At 42.8% G+C, this 14,226-nt stretch overlaps 1 protein-coding gene across 1 annotated transcript in view; it reads right to left on the bottom strand.

Moving 5' to 3' along the window:
* Positions 1 to 14,226, bottom strand: part of LOC127925352 (integrin alpha-11-like) — a gene marked incomplete at its 5' end in the record, with an annotated part of 53,131 nt that overhangs the window by 19,105 nt on the left and 19,800 nt on the right. The window contains one exon of the mRNA XM_052510251.1: positions 4,551 to 4,694. Within this exon, the coding sequence (XP_052366211.1) occupies positions 4,551 to 4,694 (144 nt within the window). The remainder of the gene's footprint in view (positions 1 to 4,550; positions 4,695 to 14,226) is intronic.

Genomic DNA, 14,226 nt, shown 5'->3' on the forward strand with positions numbered 1-14,226 from the left:
GTGCATTGTAGGCTGTATACTGTAGTACAGTGCATTGTAGGCTGTATACTGTAGTACAGTGCATTGTAGGCTGTATACTGTAGTACAGTGCATTGTAGGCTGTATACTGTAGTACAGTGCATTGTAGGCTGTATACTGTACAATGGACAAATTGTATGGCCCTGAACATTGTGCTTTCCATTTATTAACAGTACTGACTGCTCAATAGATTTTGACTGGTTGCAGGTTCATATCAACAAAGAACAAGAATGACAGAGTCAAAGGACAAGTTTGTGAGATGCAGGGCACAGTACTGTAAAAATAGGGGTACAAGGAGAACAAAAAACTAAATTGCAAAGAGCAAAGCAGAGTAGTAATTTCTGATCAATTTTGAGCTACTATGATAGAACATGTTTTCGTTCATCAAAAGACAATGTCGGAAAAATATGAATATTTTTTAGATTAAAAATGTACTTCTTCCTGAGAATTGTATGTTTTGAACAATGTGTTTTCTATTTTTCGGTGTATTGTTTACTGACTGCTTGAGACTGTATATCATTTTGATCACTTTGTTTATGATTTGAGAGCAGTGTATGATTTTGAACACAGGTAAAACTGTTTTGAGGCGAATGTTTCATTTTGCAAGAGGAGTCAGAGGTTATGTAAATAGTGCTTGAAGATGAGGTTTTGTGTTTAATGTTTTCAGGAAATGGAGCAAGGATTCAGAAATTGTGTTGAGCAATTGAGAAAAACTGTAAGTTCTAAATCTGTTATCTCCTGTGCTGCGGCCGGGTAGCCCCACCCCACAGGCTTCTGGGATATCTCAGTCATCCATCGATGATCTTCTTCAAATGGACAGTCCTCCATTTATTTACACAGCTCATAATGAGACATAGAGACATTGTTGTCTTTAACTTTCCCCTTCAGTCTTTACAGAAGCTGTCATTTGTTATTCCAAATTCATTTAGGAAAGTAAACAAAACATGTTGGAAACCTTTTGTTTTTGTTTACATAAATAGACCAAAGTAACTAACAAACAATAACTGGGGAGTTGTGAGTTTTGAATTTGAAATCAACTGAAAACCTCAAGCCGCATTGTTTTTGCTCACGCGAGAGGAAGGGTTTAACCCATTTACTATCCCAGGATGGAAATATGATTTCCCCAAAACATTGTCAACATGAGGGATGGGTGATTCATCCGAGTGTCACATGATCAAAGGCAAACAAGGCTTCTTGATGTTTCTTTAGGGATGTTTCTGAGGAACTTTGAGTATTCACAGTGGGTGTAAAGTCAGTCGGAGTAGAATTAGGTTTATCCTCAGTCTGGAAAAAGGTACAATCCCTCAGCATGAAGAAAGTATGGGAGCCAAGTATTTTAGGCCGTCATCGGCCATACACATTATCACTCTCCAGTCTGTCTCATCTTTCTCCCTAATCTACAGCCTATGAACGGCTGAAACATTAGATCACTTGTTTTTTTCAGTTGTCTTATAAAAGGAAGAGGAGGACAGGGTAGTGTGTGTGTGTGTGTGTGTGTGTGTGTGTGTGTGTGTGTGTGTGTGTGTGTGTGTGTGTGTGTGTGTGTGTGTGTGTGTGTGTGTGTGTGTGTGTGTGTGTGTGTGTGTGTGTGTGTGTGTGTGTGTGTGTGTGTGTGTGTGTGTGTGTGTGTGTGTGTGTGTGTGTGTGTGTGTGTGTGTGTGTGTGTGTGTGTGTGTGTGTGTGTGTGTGTGTGTGTGTGTGTGTGTGAGAGAGAGAGGGGATCATACTCAGTGGGGAACATTAGAAACATGTGGTGGGATGGGGAGACCATCACTGTCATTCCACAGTGGCTTATTGGTAGAATGGAAGGCCACCTCTGTCACTTATTTTTAACCTAAAACACAACACCCCTTTTGTGTCCTTAGTTGGGGGATCCCTTGTCTTTTTTTTCCTTGTGTCAAGGCTCTGGAACATCTGGTAGACTGTGTTATACCAGTGGGTTAACTAACCCATCAAGGCTCTGGAACATCTGGTAGACTGTGTTGTACCAGTGGGTTAACTAACCCATCAAGGCTCTGGAACATCTGGTAGACTGTGTTGTACCAGTGGGTTAACTAACCCATCAAGGCTCTGGAAGGTCTTGTAGACTGTGTTGTACCAGTGGGTTAACTAACCCATCAAGGCTCTGGAAGGTCTGGTAGACTGTGTTGTACCATTTACCAGTGGGTTAAGCAACCCTTATCAAGGCTCTGGTGCATACACTTATGACAACCAGTGGAACAGCCACTTGCATCTAAATCTTGTTGGGGGAGAAGGGGGGTGAGAACCCATTACTAACCCATCTGTGTGTAGGTATTCCTTGAAGAGGTGGGGTTTCAGGTGTCTGGAAGGTGGTGATTGACTCCGCTGTCCTGGGTTAAGTTTGTTCCACCATCAAGGCCTCAGGAACAGTCTTAGACTGGGCTGATACCAGTGGGTTAACTAACCCATCAGTGGTAGGGAACATCTGGTGGAGACTGTGTTGTTTGGGTGTAGGGCCTGATCAGAGCCTGGAGGTACTGAGGTGCCGTTCCCCTGGAACAGCTCTGGCGAGCACCATGGTCTTGTACCAGTGGGTTCAACTGGAACCCATCAAGGCTCTGGAAGCATCTGGTAGAGAACTTGGGAAGGTTGAACACCACGGGCTGGGTTCTGGAAGTTGTATCAATGGCACAGGCAGGGAGCCCAGCCAACAGACTGAGTTGCAGTAATCAAGTGGAGATGACAAGTGCCTGGATCAAGGACCTGCGAACTTCTGTGTGAGGCTGGTTACTCTACCAGATGTTTAAGCATGAACCTCAAGGAACGGGACACCGCCTTGATGTTAGTTGAGAACAGTCAGGGTGTTAACCAGGATCACGCCAAGGTTCTAGCGCTCTGGGAGGAGGACACAATGGAGTTGTCAACCGTGATGGCAAGATCATGGAACGGGCAGTCCTCCCGGGAGGAAGAGGAGCTGTCTTGCTGAGGTTCAGCCAGTGGTGATCCGTCATCCACATCATATGTCTGCCAACATGCAGAGATGCGTCGCCACCTGGTCACCAGAAGGGGGAAAGGAGAAGATTAAGTGCTCTGCATAGCAATGATAGGAGAGACCATGTGAGGTTATGACAGAGCCAAGTGACTTGGTTATAGCGAGACCCATGAAGAAGGGCCTAGAACAGAGCCCTGGGGACACCAGTGGTGAGAGCGCGTGGTGAGGGTTAACTCGCCACGCCACTCTGGTAAGCGACCTGTCAGGTAGGACGCAATCCAGCGTGGGCCGCGCCAGAGATGCCCAACTCGGAGAGGGTGGAGGAGGATCTGATGGTTCACAGTATTAACAACCCATCAAGGTCTGGAAGGATCTGGAGACTGTGTTGTACCAGTGGGTTAACTAACCCATCAAGGCTCTGTTGAATGACTAGTCTGGTAGACTGTTTGTACCAGTGGGTCATTCTGAACCCATAGCTAGAGCTGGAAGGTCTGGCAGACTGTTTTGGACCAGTGGGTTAAGGGAACCCATCAAGTTCTGAAGGTCTGGTAGATCTGTAGGTTTACCAGTGGGTTAACTAACGCCATCAAGGCTCTGGAACGTCTGGTCAGGGATGAGTTGATACCAGGTGGGTAAGGGATCAAGGCTCTGGAAATGGTCTGGAGAGAGAGGTTGTACCAGGGTCAAGCATCAGGTTGTGGAAGGTCTGGTAGACTGTGGCCAGTGGGTAACAACCCATCAAGATTTCATCTGGAAGGTCTGGGAGAAAGAGGTCAGAGCCAGTAGGGGTTAACAGACCCATCGGTGTCGTTTGACTTAGCAAACGAGGATCGGATGTCATCGACCTTCTTGTACCAGTGGGTTAACTAACCCATCAAGGCTCTGGAAGGTCTGGTAGATGTGTTGTACCAGTGGGTTAACTAACCCATCAAGGCTCTGGAAGGTCTGGTAGACTGTGTTGTACCAGTGGGTTAACTAACCCATCAAGACTCTGGAAGGTCTGGTAGACTGTGTTGTACCAGTGGGTTAACTAACCCATCAAGGCTCTGGAAGGTCTGGTAGACTGTGTTGTACCAGTGGGTTAACTAACCCATCAAGGCTCTGGAAGGTCTGGTAGACTGTGTTGTACCAGTGGGTTAACTAACCCATCAAGGCTCTGGAAGGTCTGGTAGACTGTGTTGTACCAGTGGGTTAACTAACCCATCAAGACTCTGGAAGGTCTGGTCTGATGTGTTGTAATGTAAATACAATGCACTGGGATAGTTTGTCTCTATGTGATCTGGTCGAGGTGTTTCGTATTCTGTGCTGACCTGGTTTTAATTGTGTTTGGTCAACGGGACCTGGGGATGTGTGTAAGTGAATGTGTGTGCACACGAGTGTGACGTGTGTGTGTGAGCATTCGTACATCTGTGAGTGTGTGTGTGAGTGCGTGTGTGCGTGTGTGTGTGTGTGTGTGTGTGTGTGTGTGTGTGTGTGTGTGTGTGTGTGTGTGTGTGTGTGTGTGTGTGTGTGTGTGTGTGTGTGTGTGTGTGTGTGTGTGCGTGTGCGTGTGCGTGTGTTTGTGTGCATGCCCACCCACCAGCTCAGTCACTCTGTAGATGTACACCTTGCCCTTCTCCCAGCCTCCACTGAAGAACATGGGAGCTGCCACCAGTAGGTTGTCTGTTACTCCGTCACCATCTATATCCACCGGGGAGATCTCACTCCCATAGTACGACCCGATCTGAAATATAACCACACATCCAGACCATCAGCACCCTGGATCAACAACATTTATTTAGCTGACACTTTTATCCAGAGTTAACACATAGTGTTTCATACTCAGTAGATGTGGCCCATGTGGGAATCGAACCCATTACTACAGCTGGCAAATCAGCCTCTAAAAGCACCATGCTAACCAACTGAGATCATTAAGATCCCCACAATCACACGTCCTTCACCACGTCCTTCACCACATCCTTCACCACATCCTTCAGCACATCATTAAAACCCCCCAGCAAACGTCATTAGCATTCATTAGCATAGCATTCCAGTCATCATCATCGTTCAGGTAACAGACCCAGATGTTTCCATGTAGAGGCTAGTTGGCTCTGCAAAACAACCCAGCCTTTTATCAACCAGACCTGGGTTCAGATACCATTTGAACTTTTCAAATACGTTTAACGTTTTCTTCAGCTTATCTGGACTGCCAATGATTTACACTTTGGAACTATTCCGTTCGTTCCATTGCATCAGGCGAGCTCAGTCAAGCCCAGCTATAGTCTTTGTAATGATGTCAAATAGTATTTGAACCCAGGCCTGTTCCTCTCAATGAGTGTTGTTATGGATCTCTCTGCCTCTTCTGTCTGTAGTATCCTCTTAGCTGGTGTTGTTATGGATCTCTCTGTCTGTAGTATCCTCTTAGCTGGTGTTGTTATGGATCTCTCTGTCTGTAGTATCCTCTTAGCTGGTGTTGTTATAGATTTCTCTGTCTGTAGTATCCTCTTAGCTGGTGTTGTTATAGATTTCTCTGTCTGTAGTATCCTCTTAGCTGGTGTTGTTATGGATCTCTAACTGTAGTATCCTCTTAGCTGGTGTTGTTATGGATTTCTCTGTCTGTAGTATCCTCTTAGCTGGTGTTGTTATGGATTTCTCTGTCTGTAGTATCCTCTTAGCTGGTGTTGTTATGGATTTCTCTGTCTGTAGTATCCTCTTAGCTGGTGTTGTTATGGATCTCTCTGTCTGTAGTATCCTCTTAGCTGGTGTTGTTATGGATTTCTCTGTCTGTAGTATCCTCTTAGCTGGTGTTGTTATGGATTTCTCTGTCTGTAGTATCCTCTTAGCTGGTGTTGTTATGGATCTCTAACTGTAGTATCCTCTTAGCTGGTGTTGTTATGGATCTCTAACTGTAGTATCCTCTTAGCTGGTGTTGTTATAGATCTCTAACTGTAGTATCCTCTTAGCTGGTGTTGTTATGGATCTCTAACTGTAGTATCCTCTTAGCTGGTGTTGTTATGGATCTCTCTGTCTGTAGTATCCTCTTAGCTGGTGTTGTTATAGATCTCTAACTGTAGTATCCTCTTAGCTGGTGTTGTTATAGATCTCTCTGTCTGTAGTATCCTCTTAGCTGGTGTTGTTATAGATCTCTAACTGTAGTATCCTCTTAGCTGGTGTTGTTATAGATCTCTAACTGTAGTATCCTCTTAGCTGGTGTTGTTATAGATCTCTCTGTCTGTAGTATCCTCTTAGCTGGTGTTGTTATAGATCTCTAACTGTAGTATCCTCTTAGCTGGTGTTGTTATAGATCTCTAACTGTAGTATCCTCTTAGCTGGTGTTGTTATAGATCTCTCTGTCTGTAGTATCCTCTTAGCTGGTGTTGTTATAGATCTCTAACTGTAGTATCCTCTTAGCTGGTGTTGTTATGGATTTCTCTGTCTGTAGTATCCTCTTAGCTGGTGTTGTTATGGATTTCTCTGTCTGTAGTATCCTCTTAGCTGGTGTTGTTATGGATCTCTCTGTCTGTAGTAGCCTCTTAGCTGGTGTTGTTATGGATTTCTCTGTCTGTAGTATCCTCTTAGCTGGTGTTGTTATGGATCTCTAACTGTAGTATCCTCTTAGCTGGTGTTGTTATGGATCTCTAACTGTAGTATCCTCTTAGCTGGTGTTGTTATGGATCTCTAACTGTAGTAACCTCTTAGCTGGTGTTGTTATAGATCTCTAACTGTAGTATCCTCTTAGCTGGTGTTGTTATAGATCTCTCTGTCTGTAGTATCCTCTTAGCTGGTGTTGTTATAGATCTCTAACTGTAGTATCCTCTTAGCTGGTGTTGTTATAGATCTCTAACTGTAGTATCCTCTTAGCTGGTGTTGTTATAGATCTCTCTGTCTGTAGTATCCTCTTAGCTGGTGTTGTTATGGATTTCTCTGTCTGTAGTATCCTCTTAGCTGGTGTTGTTATGGATCTCTCTGTCTGTAGTATCCTCTTAGCTGGTGTTGTTATAGATCTCTCTGTCTGTAGTATCCTCTTAGCTGGTGTTGTTATGGATTTCTCTGTCTGTAGTATCCTCTTAGCTGGTGTTGTTATGGATCTCTCTGTCTGTAGTATCCTCTTAACTGGTGTTGTTATGGATCTCTAACTGTAGTATCCTCTTAGCTGGTGTTGTTATGGATCTCTAACTGTAGTATCCTCTTAGCTGGTGTTGTTATGGATTTCTCTGTCTGTAGTATCCTCTTAGCTGGTGTTGTTATGGATCTCTGTCAGTAGTAGCCTCTTAGCTGGTGTTGTTATGAATCCTCTGTCTGTAGTATCCTCTTAACTGGTGTTGTTATGGATTTCTCTGTCTGTAGTATCCTCTTAGCTGGTGTTGTTATGGATCTCTAACTGTAGTATCCTCTTAGCTGGTGTTGTTATGGATCTCTGTCTGTAGTATCCTCTTAGCTGGTGTTGTTATGGATCTCTCTGTCTGTAGTATCCTCTTAGCTGGTGTTGTTATGGATCTCTCTGTCTGTAGTATCCTCTTAACTGGTGTTGTTATGGATCTCTAACTGTAGTATCCTCTTAGCTGGTGTTGTTATGGATCTCTCTGTCTGTAGTATCCTCTTAGCTGGTGTTGTTATGGATCTCTCTGTCTGTAGTATCCTCTTAACTGGTGTTGTTATGGATCTCTAACTGTAGTATCCTCTTAGCTGGTGTTGTTATGGATCTCTCTGTCTGTAGTATCCTCTTAGCTGGTGTTGTTATGGATCTCTCTGTCTGTAGTATCCTCTTAGCTGGTGTTGTTATGGATCTTTAACTGTAGTATTATCCTCTTAGCTGGTGTTGTTATAGATCTCTGTCTGTAGTATCCTCTTAGCTGGTGTTGTTATAGATCTCTAACTGTAGTATCCTCTTAGCTGGTGTTGTTATGGATCTCTAACTGTCTGTAGTATCCTCTTAGCTGGTGTTGTTATGGATCTCTAACTGTAGTATCCTCTTAGCTGGTGTTGTTATGGATCTCTAACTGTAGTATCCTCTTAGCTGGTGTTGTTATAGATCTCTCTGTCTGTAGTATCCTCTTAACTGGTGTTGTTATGGATCTCTAACTGTAGTATCCTCTTAGCTGGTGTTGTTATGGATCTCTCTGTCTGTAGTATCCTCTTAGCTGGTGTTGTTATGGATCTCTCTGTCTGTAGTATCCTCTTAGCTGGTGTTGTTATGGATCTTTAACTGTAGTATTCTCTTAGCTGGTGTTGTTATGGATCTCTAACTGTAGTATCCTCTTAGCTGGTGTTGTTATGGATCTCTAACTGTAGTATCCTCTTAGCTGGTGTTGTTATGGATCTCTAACTGTAGTATCCTCTTAGCTGGTGTTGTTATAGATCTCTCTGTCTGTAGTATCCTCTTAACTGGTGTTGTTATGGATCTCTAACTGTAGTATCCTCTTAGCTGGTGTTGTTATGGATCTCTCTGTCTGTAGTATCCTCTTAGCTGATGTTGTTATGGATCTCTCTGTCTGTAGTATCCTCTTAGCTGGTGTTGTTATAGATCTCTCTGTCTGTAGTATCCTCTTAGCTGGTGTTGTTATGGATCTCTGTCTGTAGTATCCTCTTAGCTGGTGTTGTTTGGATCTCTCTGTCTGTAGTATCCTCTTAGCTTTTGTTGTTATAGATCTCTCTGTCTGTAGTATCCTCTTAGCTGGTGTTGTTATGGATCTCTCTGTCTGTAGTATCCTCTTAGCTGGTGTTGTTTTGGATCTCTCTGTCTGTAGTATCCTCTTAGCTGGTGTTGTTATGGATCTCTCTGTCTGTAGTATCCTCTTAGCTGGTGTTGTTATGGATCTCTAACTGTAGTATCCTCTTAGCTGGTGTTGTTATGGATCTCTCTGTAGTATCCTCTTAGCTGGTGTTGTTATGGATCTCTAACTGTAGTATCCTCTTAGCTGGTGTTGTTATGGATCTCTAACTGTAGTATCCTCTTAGCTGGTGTTGTTATGGATCTCTAACTGTAGTATCCTCTTAGCTGGTGTTGTTATGGATCTCTAACTGTAGTATCCTCTTAGCTGGTGTTGTTATAGATCTCTCTGTCTGTAGTATCCTCTTAGCTGGTGTTGTTATGGATCTCTCTGTCTGTAGTATCCTCTTAGCTGGTGTTGTTATGGATCTCTCTGTCTGTAGTATCCTCTTAGCTGGTGTTGTTATAGATCTCTCTGTCTGTAGTATCCTCTTAGCTGGTGTTGTTATGGATTTCTCTGTCTGTAGTATCCTCTTAGCTGGTGTTGTTATGGATCTCTCTGTCTGTAGTATCCTCTTAGCTGGTGTTGTTATGGATCTCTAACTGTAGTATCCTCTTAGCTGGTGTTGTTATGGATCTCTAACTGTAGTATCCTCTTAGCTGGTGTTGTTATGGATTTCTCTGTCTGTAGTATCCTCTTAGCTGGTGTTGTTATGGATCTCTCTGTCTGTAGTATCCTCTTAACTGGTGTTGTTATGGATCTCTAACTGTAGTATCCTCTTAGCTGGTGTTGTTATGGATCTCTAACTGTAGTATCCTCTTAGCTGGTGTTGTTATGGATCTCTCTGTCTGTAGTATCCTCTTAGCTGGTGTTGTTATGGATCTCTCTGTCTGTAGTATCCTCTTAGCTGGTGTTGTTATGGATCTCTAACTGTAGTATCCTCTTAGCTGGTGTTGTTATGGATCTCTCTGTCTGTAGTATCCTCTTAGCTGGTGTTGTTATGGATCTCTCTGTCTATAGTATCCTCTTAGCTGGTGTTGTTATGGATCTCTCTGTCTGTAGTAGCCTCTTAGCTGGTGTTGTTATGGATCTCTCTGTCTGTAGTATCCTCTTAACTGGTGTTGTTATGGATTTCTCTGTCTGTAGTATCCTCTTAGCTGGTGTTGTTATGGATCTCTAACTGTAGTATCCTCTTAGCTGGTGTTGTTATGGATTTCTCTGTCTGTAGTATCCTCTTAGCTGGTGTTGTTATGGATCTCTCTGTCTGTAGTATCCTCTTAGCTGGTGTTGTTATGGATCTCTCTGTCTGTAGTAGCCTCTTAGCTGGTGTTGTTATGGATCTCTCTGTCTGTAGTAGCCTCTTAGCTGGTGTTGTTATGAATCTCTCTGTCTGTAGTATCCTCTTAACTGGTGTTGTTATGGATTTCTCTGTCTGTAGTATCCTCTTAGCTGGTGTTGTTATGGATCTCTAACTGTAGTATCCTCTTAGCTGGTGTTGTTATGGATCTCTCTGTCTGTAGTATCCTCTTAACTGGTGTTGTTATAGATCTCTCTGTCTGTAGTATCCTCTTAGCTGGTGTTGTTATGGATCTCTCTGTCTGTAGTATCCTCTTAGCTGGTGTTGTTATGGATCTCTCTGTCTGTAGTATCCTCTTAACTGGTGTTGTTATGGATCTCTAACTGTAGTATCCTCTTAGCTGGTGTTGTTATGGATCTCTCTGTCTGTAGTATCCTCTTAGCTGGTGTTGTTATGGATCTCTCTGTCTGTAGTATCCTCTTAACTGGTGTTGTTATGGATCTCTAACTGTAGTATCCTCTTAGCTGGTGTTGTTATGGATCTCTCTGTCTGTAGTATCCTCTTAGCTGGTGTTGTTATGGATCTCTCTGTCTGTAGTATCCTCTTAACTGGTGTTGTTATGGATCTCTAACTGTAGTATCCTCTTAGCTGGTGTTGTTATGGATCTCTCTGTCTGTAGTATCCTCTTAGCTGGTGTTGTTATGGATCTCTCTGTCTGTAGTATCCTCTTAGCTGGTGTTGTTATGGATCTCTCTGTCTGTAGTAGCCTCTTAGCTGGTGTTGTTATAGATCTCTCTGTCTGTAGTATCCTCTTAGCTGGTGTTGTTATGGATCTCTCTGTCTGTAGTATCCTCTTAACTGGTGTTGTTATAGATCTCTCTGTCTGTAGTATCCTCTTAGCTGGTGTTGTTATGGATCTCTCTGTCTGTAGTATCCTCTTAGCTGGTGTTGTTATGGATCTCTGTCTGTAGTATCCTCTTAGCTGGTGTTGTTATGGATCTCTAACTGTAGTATCCTCTTAGCTGGTGTTGTTATGGATCTCTCTGTCTGTAGTATCCTCTTAGCTGGTGTTGTTATGGATCTCTCTGTCTGTAGTATCCTCTTAGCTGGTGTTGTTATGGATCTCTAACTGTAGTATCCTCTTAGCTGGTGTTGTTATGGATCTCTCTGTCTGTAGTATCCTCTTAGCTGGTGTTGTTATGGATCTCTCTGTCTGTAGTATCCTCTTAACTGGTGTTGTTATGGATCTCTAACTGTAGTATCCTCTTAGCTGGTGTTGTTATGGATCTCTCTGTCTGTAGTATCCTCTTAGCTGGTGTTGTTATGGATCTCTCTGTCTGTAGTATCCTCTTAGCTGGTGTTGTTATGGATCTCTCTGTCTGTAGTAGCCTCTTAGCTGGTGTTGTTATAGATCTCTCTGTCTGTAGTATCCTCTTAGCTGGTGTTGTTATAGATCTCTAACTGTAGTATCCTCTTAGCTGGTGTTGTTATGGATCTCTAACTGTAGTATCCTCTTAGCTGGTGTTGTTATGGATCTCTAACTGTAGTATCCTCTTAGCTGGTGTTGTTATAGATCTCTGTCTGTAGTATCCTCTTAGCTGGTGTTGTTATAGATCTCTCTGTCTGTAGTATCCTCTTAGCTGGTGTTGTTATGGATCTCTGTCTGTAGTATCCTCTTAGCTGGTGTTGTTTTGGATCTCTCTGTCTGTAGTATCCTCTTAGCTGGTGTTGATATGGATCTCTCTGTCTGTAGTATCCTCTTAGCTGGTGTTGTTATGGATCTCTAACTGTAGTATCCTCTTAGCTGGTGTTGTTATGGATCTCTAACTGTAGTATCCTCTTAGCTGGTGTTGTTATAGATCTCTCTGTCTGTAGTATCCTCTTAGCTGGTGTTGTTATGGATCTCTCTGTCTGTAGTATCCTCTTAGCTGGTGTTGTTATGGATCTCTAACTGTAGTATCCTCTTAGCTGGTGTTGTTATGGATCTCTCTGTCTGTAGTATCCTCTTAGCTGGTGTTGTTATGGATCTCTCTGTCTGTAGTATCCTCTTAGCTGGTGTTGTTATGGATCTCTCTGTCTGTAGTAGCCTCTTAGCTGGTGTTGTTATGGATCTCTGTCTGTAGTATCCTCTTAACTGGTGTTGTTATGGATTTCTCTGTCTGTAGTATCCTCTTAGCTGGTGTTGTTATGGATCTCTAACTGTAGTATCCTCTTAGCTGGTGTTGTTATGGATCTCTGTCTGTAGTATCCTCTTAGCTGGTGTTGTTATGGATCTCTGTCTGTAGTATCCTCTTAGCTGGTGTTGTTATGGATCTCTCTGTCTGTAGTATCCTCTTAGCTGGTGTTGTTATGGATCTCTCTGTCTGTAGTATCCTCTTAGCTGGTGTTGTTATGGATCTCTGTCTGTAGTATCCTCTTAGCTGGTGTTGTTATGGATTCTCTGTCTGTAGTATCCTCTTAGCTGGTGTTGTTATGGATCTCTAACTGTAGTATCCTCTTAGCTGGTGTTGTTATGGATCTCTCTGTCTGTAGTATCCTCTTAACTGGTGTTGTTATAGATCTCTCTGTCTGTAGTATCCTCTTAGCTGGTGTTGTTATGGATCTCTCTGTCTGTAGTATCCTCTTAGCTGGTGTTGTTATGGATCTCTCTGTCTGTAGTATCCTCTTAACTGGTGTTGTTATGGATCTCTAACTGTAGTATCCTCTTAGCTGGTGTTGTTATGGATCTCTCTGTCTGTAGTATCCTCTTAGCTGGTGTTGTTATGGATCTCTCTGTCTGTAGTATCCTCTTAACTGGTGTTGTTATGGATCTCTAACTGTAGTATCCTCTTAGCTGGTGTTGTTATGGATCTCTCTGTCTGTAGTATCCTCTTAGCTGGTGTTGTTATGGATCTCTAACTGTCTGTAGTATCCTCTTAGCTGGTGTTGTTATGGATCTCTTAACTGTAGTATCCTCTTAGCTGGTGTTGTTATAGATCTCTCTGTCTGTAGTATCCTCTTAGCTGGTGTTGTTATAGATCTCTAACTGTAGTATCCTCTTAGCTGGTGTTGTTATGGATCTCTAACTGTAGTATCCTCTTAGCTGGTGTTGTTATGGATCTCTAACTGTAGTATCCTCTTAGCTGGTGTTGTTATGGATCTCTAACTGTAGTATCCTCTTAGCTGGTGTTGTTATAGATCTCTCTGTCTGTAGTATCCTCTTAGCTGGTGTTGTTATAGATCTCTCTGTCTGTAGTATCCTCTTAGCTGGTGTTGTTATGGATCTCTCTGTCTGTAGTATCCTCTTAGCTGGTGTTGTTTTGGATCTCTCTGTCTGTAGTATCCTCTTAGCTGGTGTTGATATGGATCTCTCTGTCTGTAGTATCCTCTTAGCTGGTGTTGTTATGGATCTCTAACTGTAGTATCCTCTTAGCTGGTGTTGTTATGGATCTCTAACTGTAGTATCCTCTTAGCTGGTGTTGTTATGGATCTCTAACTGTAGTATCCTCTTAGCTGGTGTTGTTATGGATCTCTAACTGTAGTATCCTCTTAGCTGGTGTTGTTATGGATCTCTAACTGTAGTATCCTCTTAGCTGGTGTTGTTATGGATCTCTAACTGTAGTATCCTCTTAGCTGGTGTTGTTATGGATTTCTCTGTCTGTAGTATCCTCTTAGCTGGTGTTGTTATGGATCTCTCTGTCTGTAGTATCCTCTTAGCTGGTGTTGTTATGGATCTCTAACTGTAGTATCCTCTTAGCTGGTGTTGTTATGGATCTCTAACTGTAGTATCCTCTTAGCTGGTGTTGTTATGGATCTCTGTCTGTAGTATCCTCTTAGCTGGTGTTGTTATGGATCTCTGTCTGTAGTATCCTCTTAGCTGGTGTTGTTATGGATCTCTAACTGTAGTATCCTCTTAGCTGGTGTTGTTATGGATCTCTGTCTGTAGTATCCTCTTAGCTGGTGTTGTTATGGATCTCTCTGTCTGTAGTATCCTCTTAGCTGGTGTTGTTATGGATCTCTCTGTCTGTAGTATCCTCTTAGCTGGTGTTGTTATGGATCTCTCTGTCTGTAGTATCCTCTTAGCTGGTGTTGTTATGGATTTCTCTGTCTGTAGTATCCTCTTAGCTGGTGTTGTTATGGATCTCTAACTGTAGTATCCTCTTAGCTGGTGTTGTTATGGATTTCTCTGTCTGTAGTATCCTCTTAGCTGGTGTTGTTATGGATCTCTCTGTCTGTAGTATCCTCTTAGCTGGTGTTGTTATGGATCTCTCTGTCTGTAGTAGCCTCTT

Source organism: Oncorhynchus keta, unplaced genomic scaffold (genome assembly GCF_023373465.1).
Source record: "Oncorhynchus keta strain PuntledgeMale-10-30-2019 unplaced genomic scaffold, Oket_V2 Un_contig_5479_pilon_pilon, whole genome shotgun sequence".
In the NCBI taxonomy this organism is placed as follows: domain Eukaryota; kingdom Metazoa; phylum Chordata; class Actinopteri; order Salmoniformes; family Salmonidae; genus Oncorhynchus; species Oncorhynchus keta.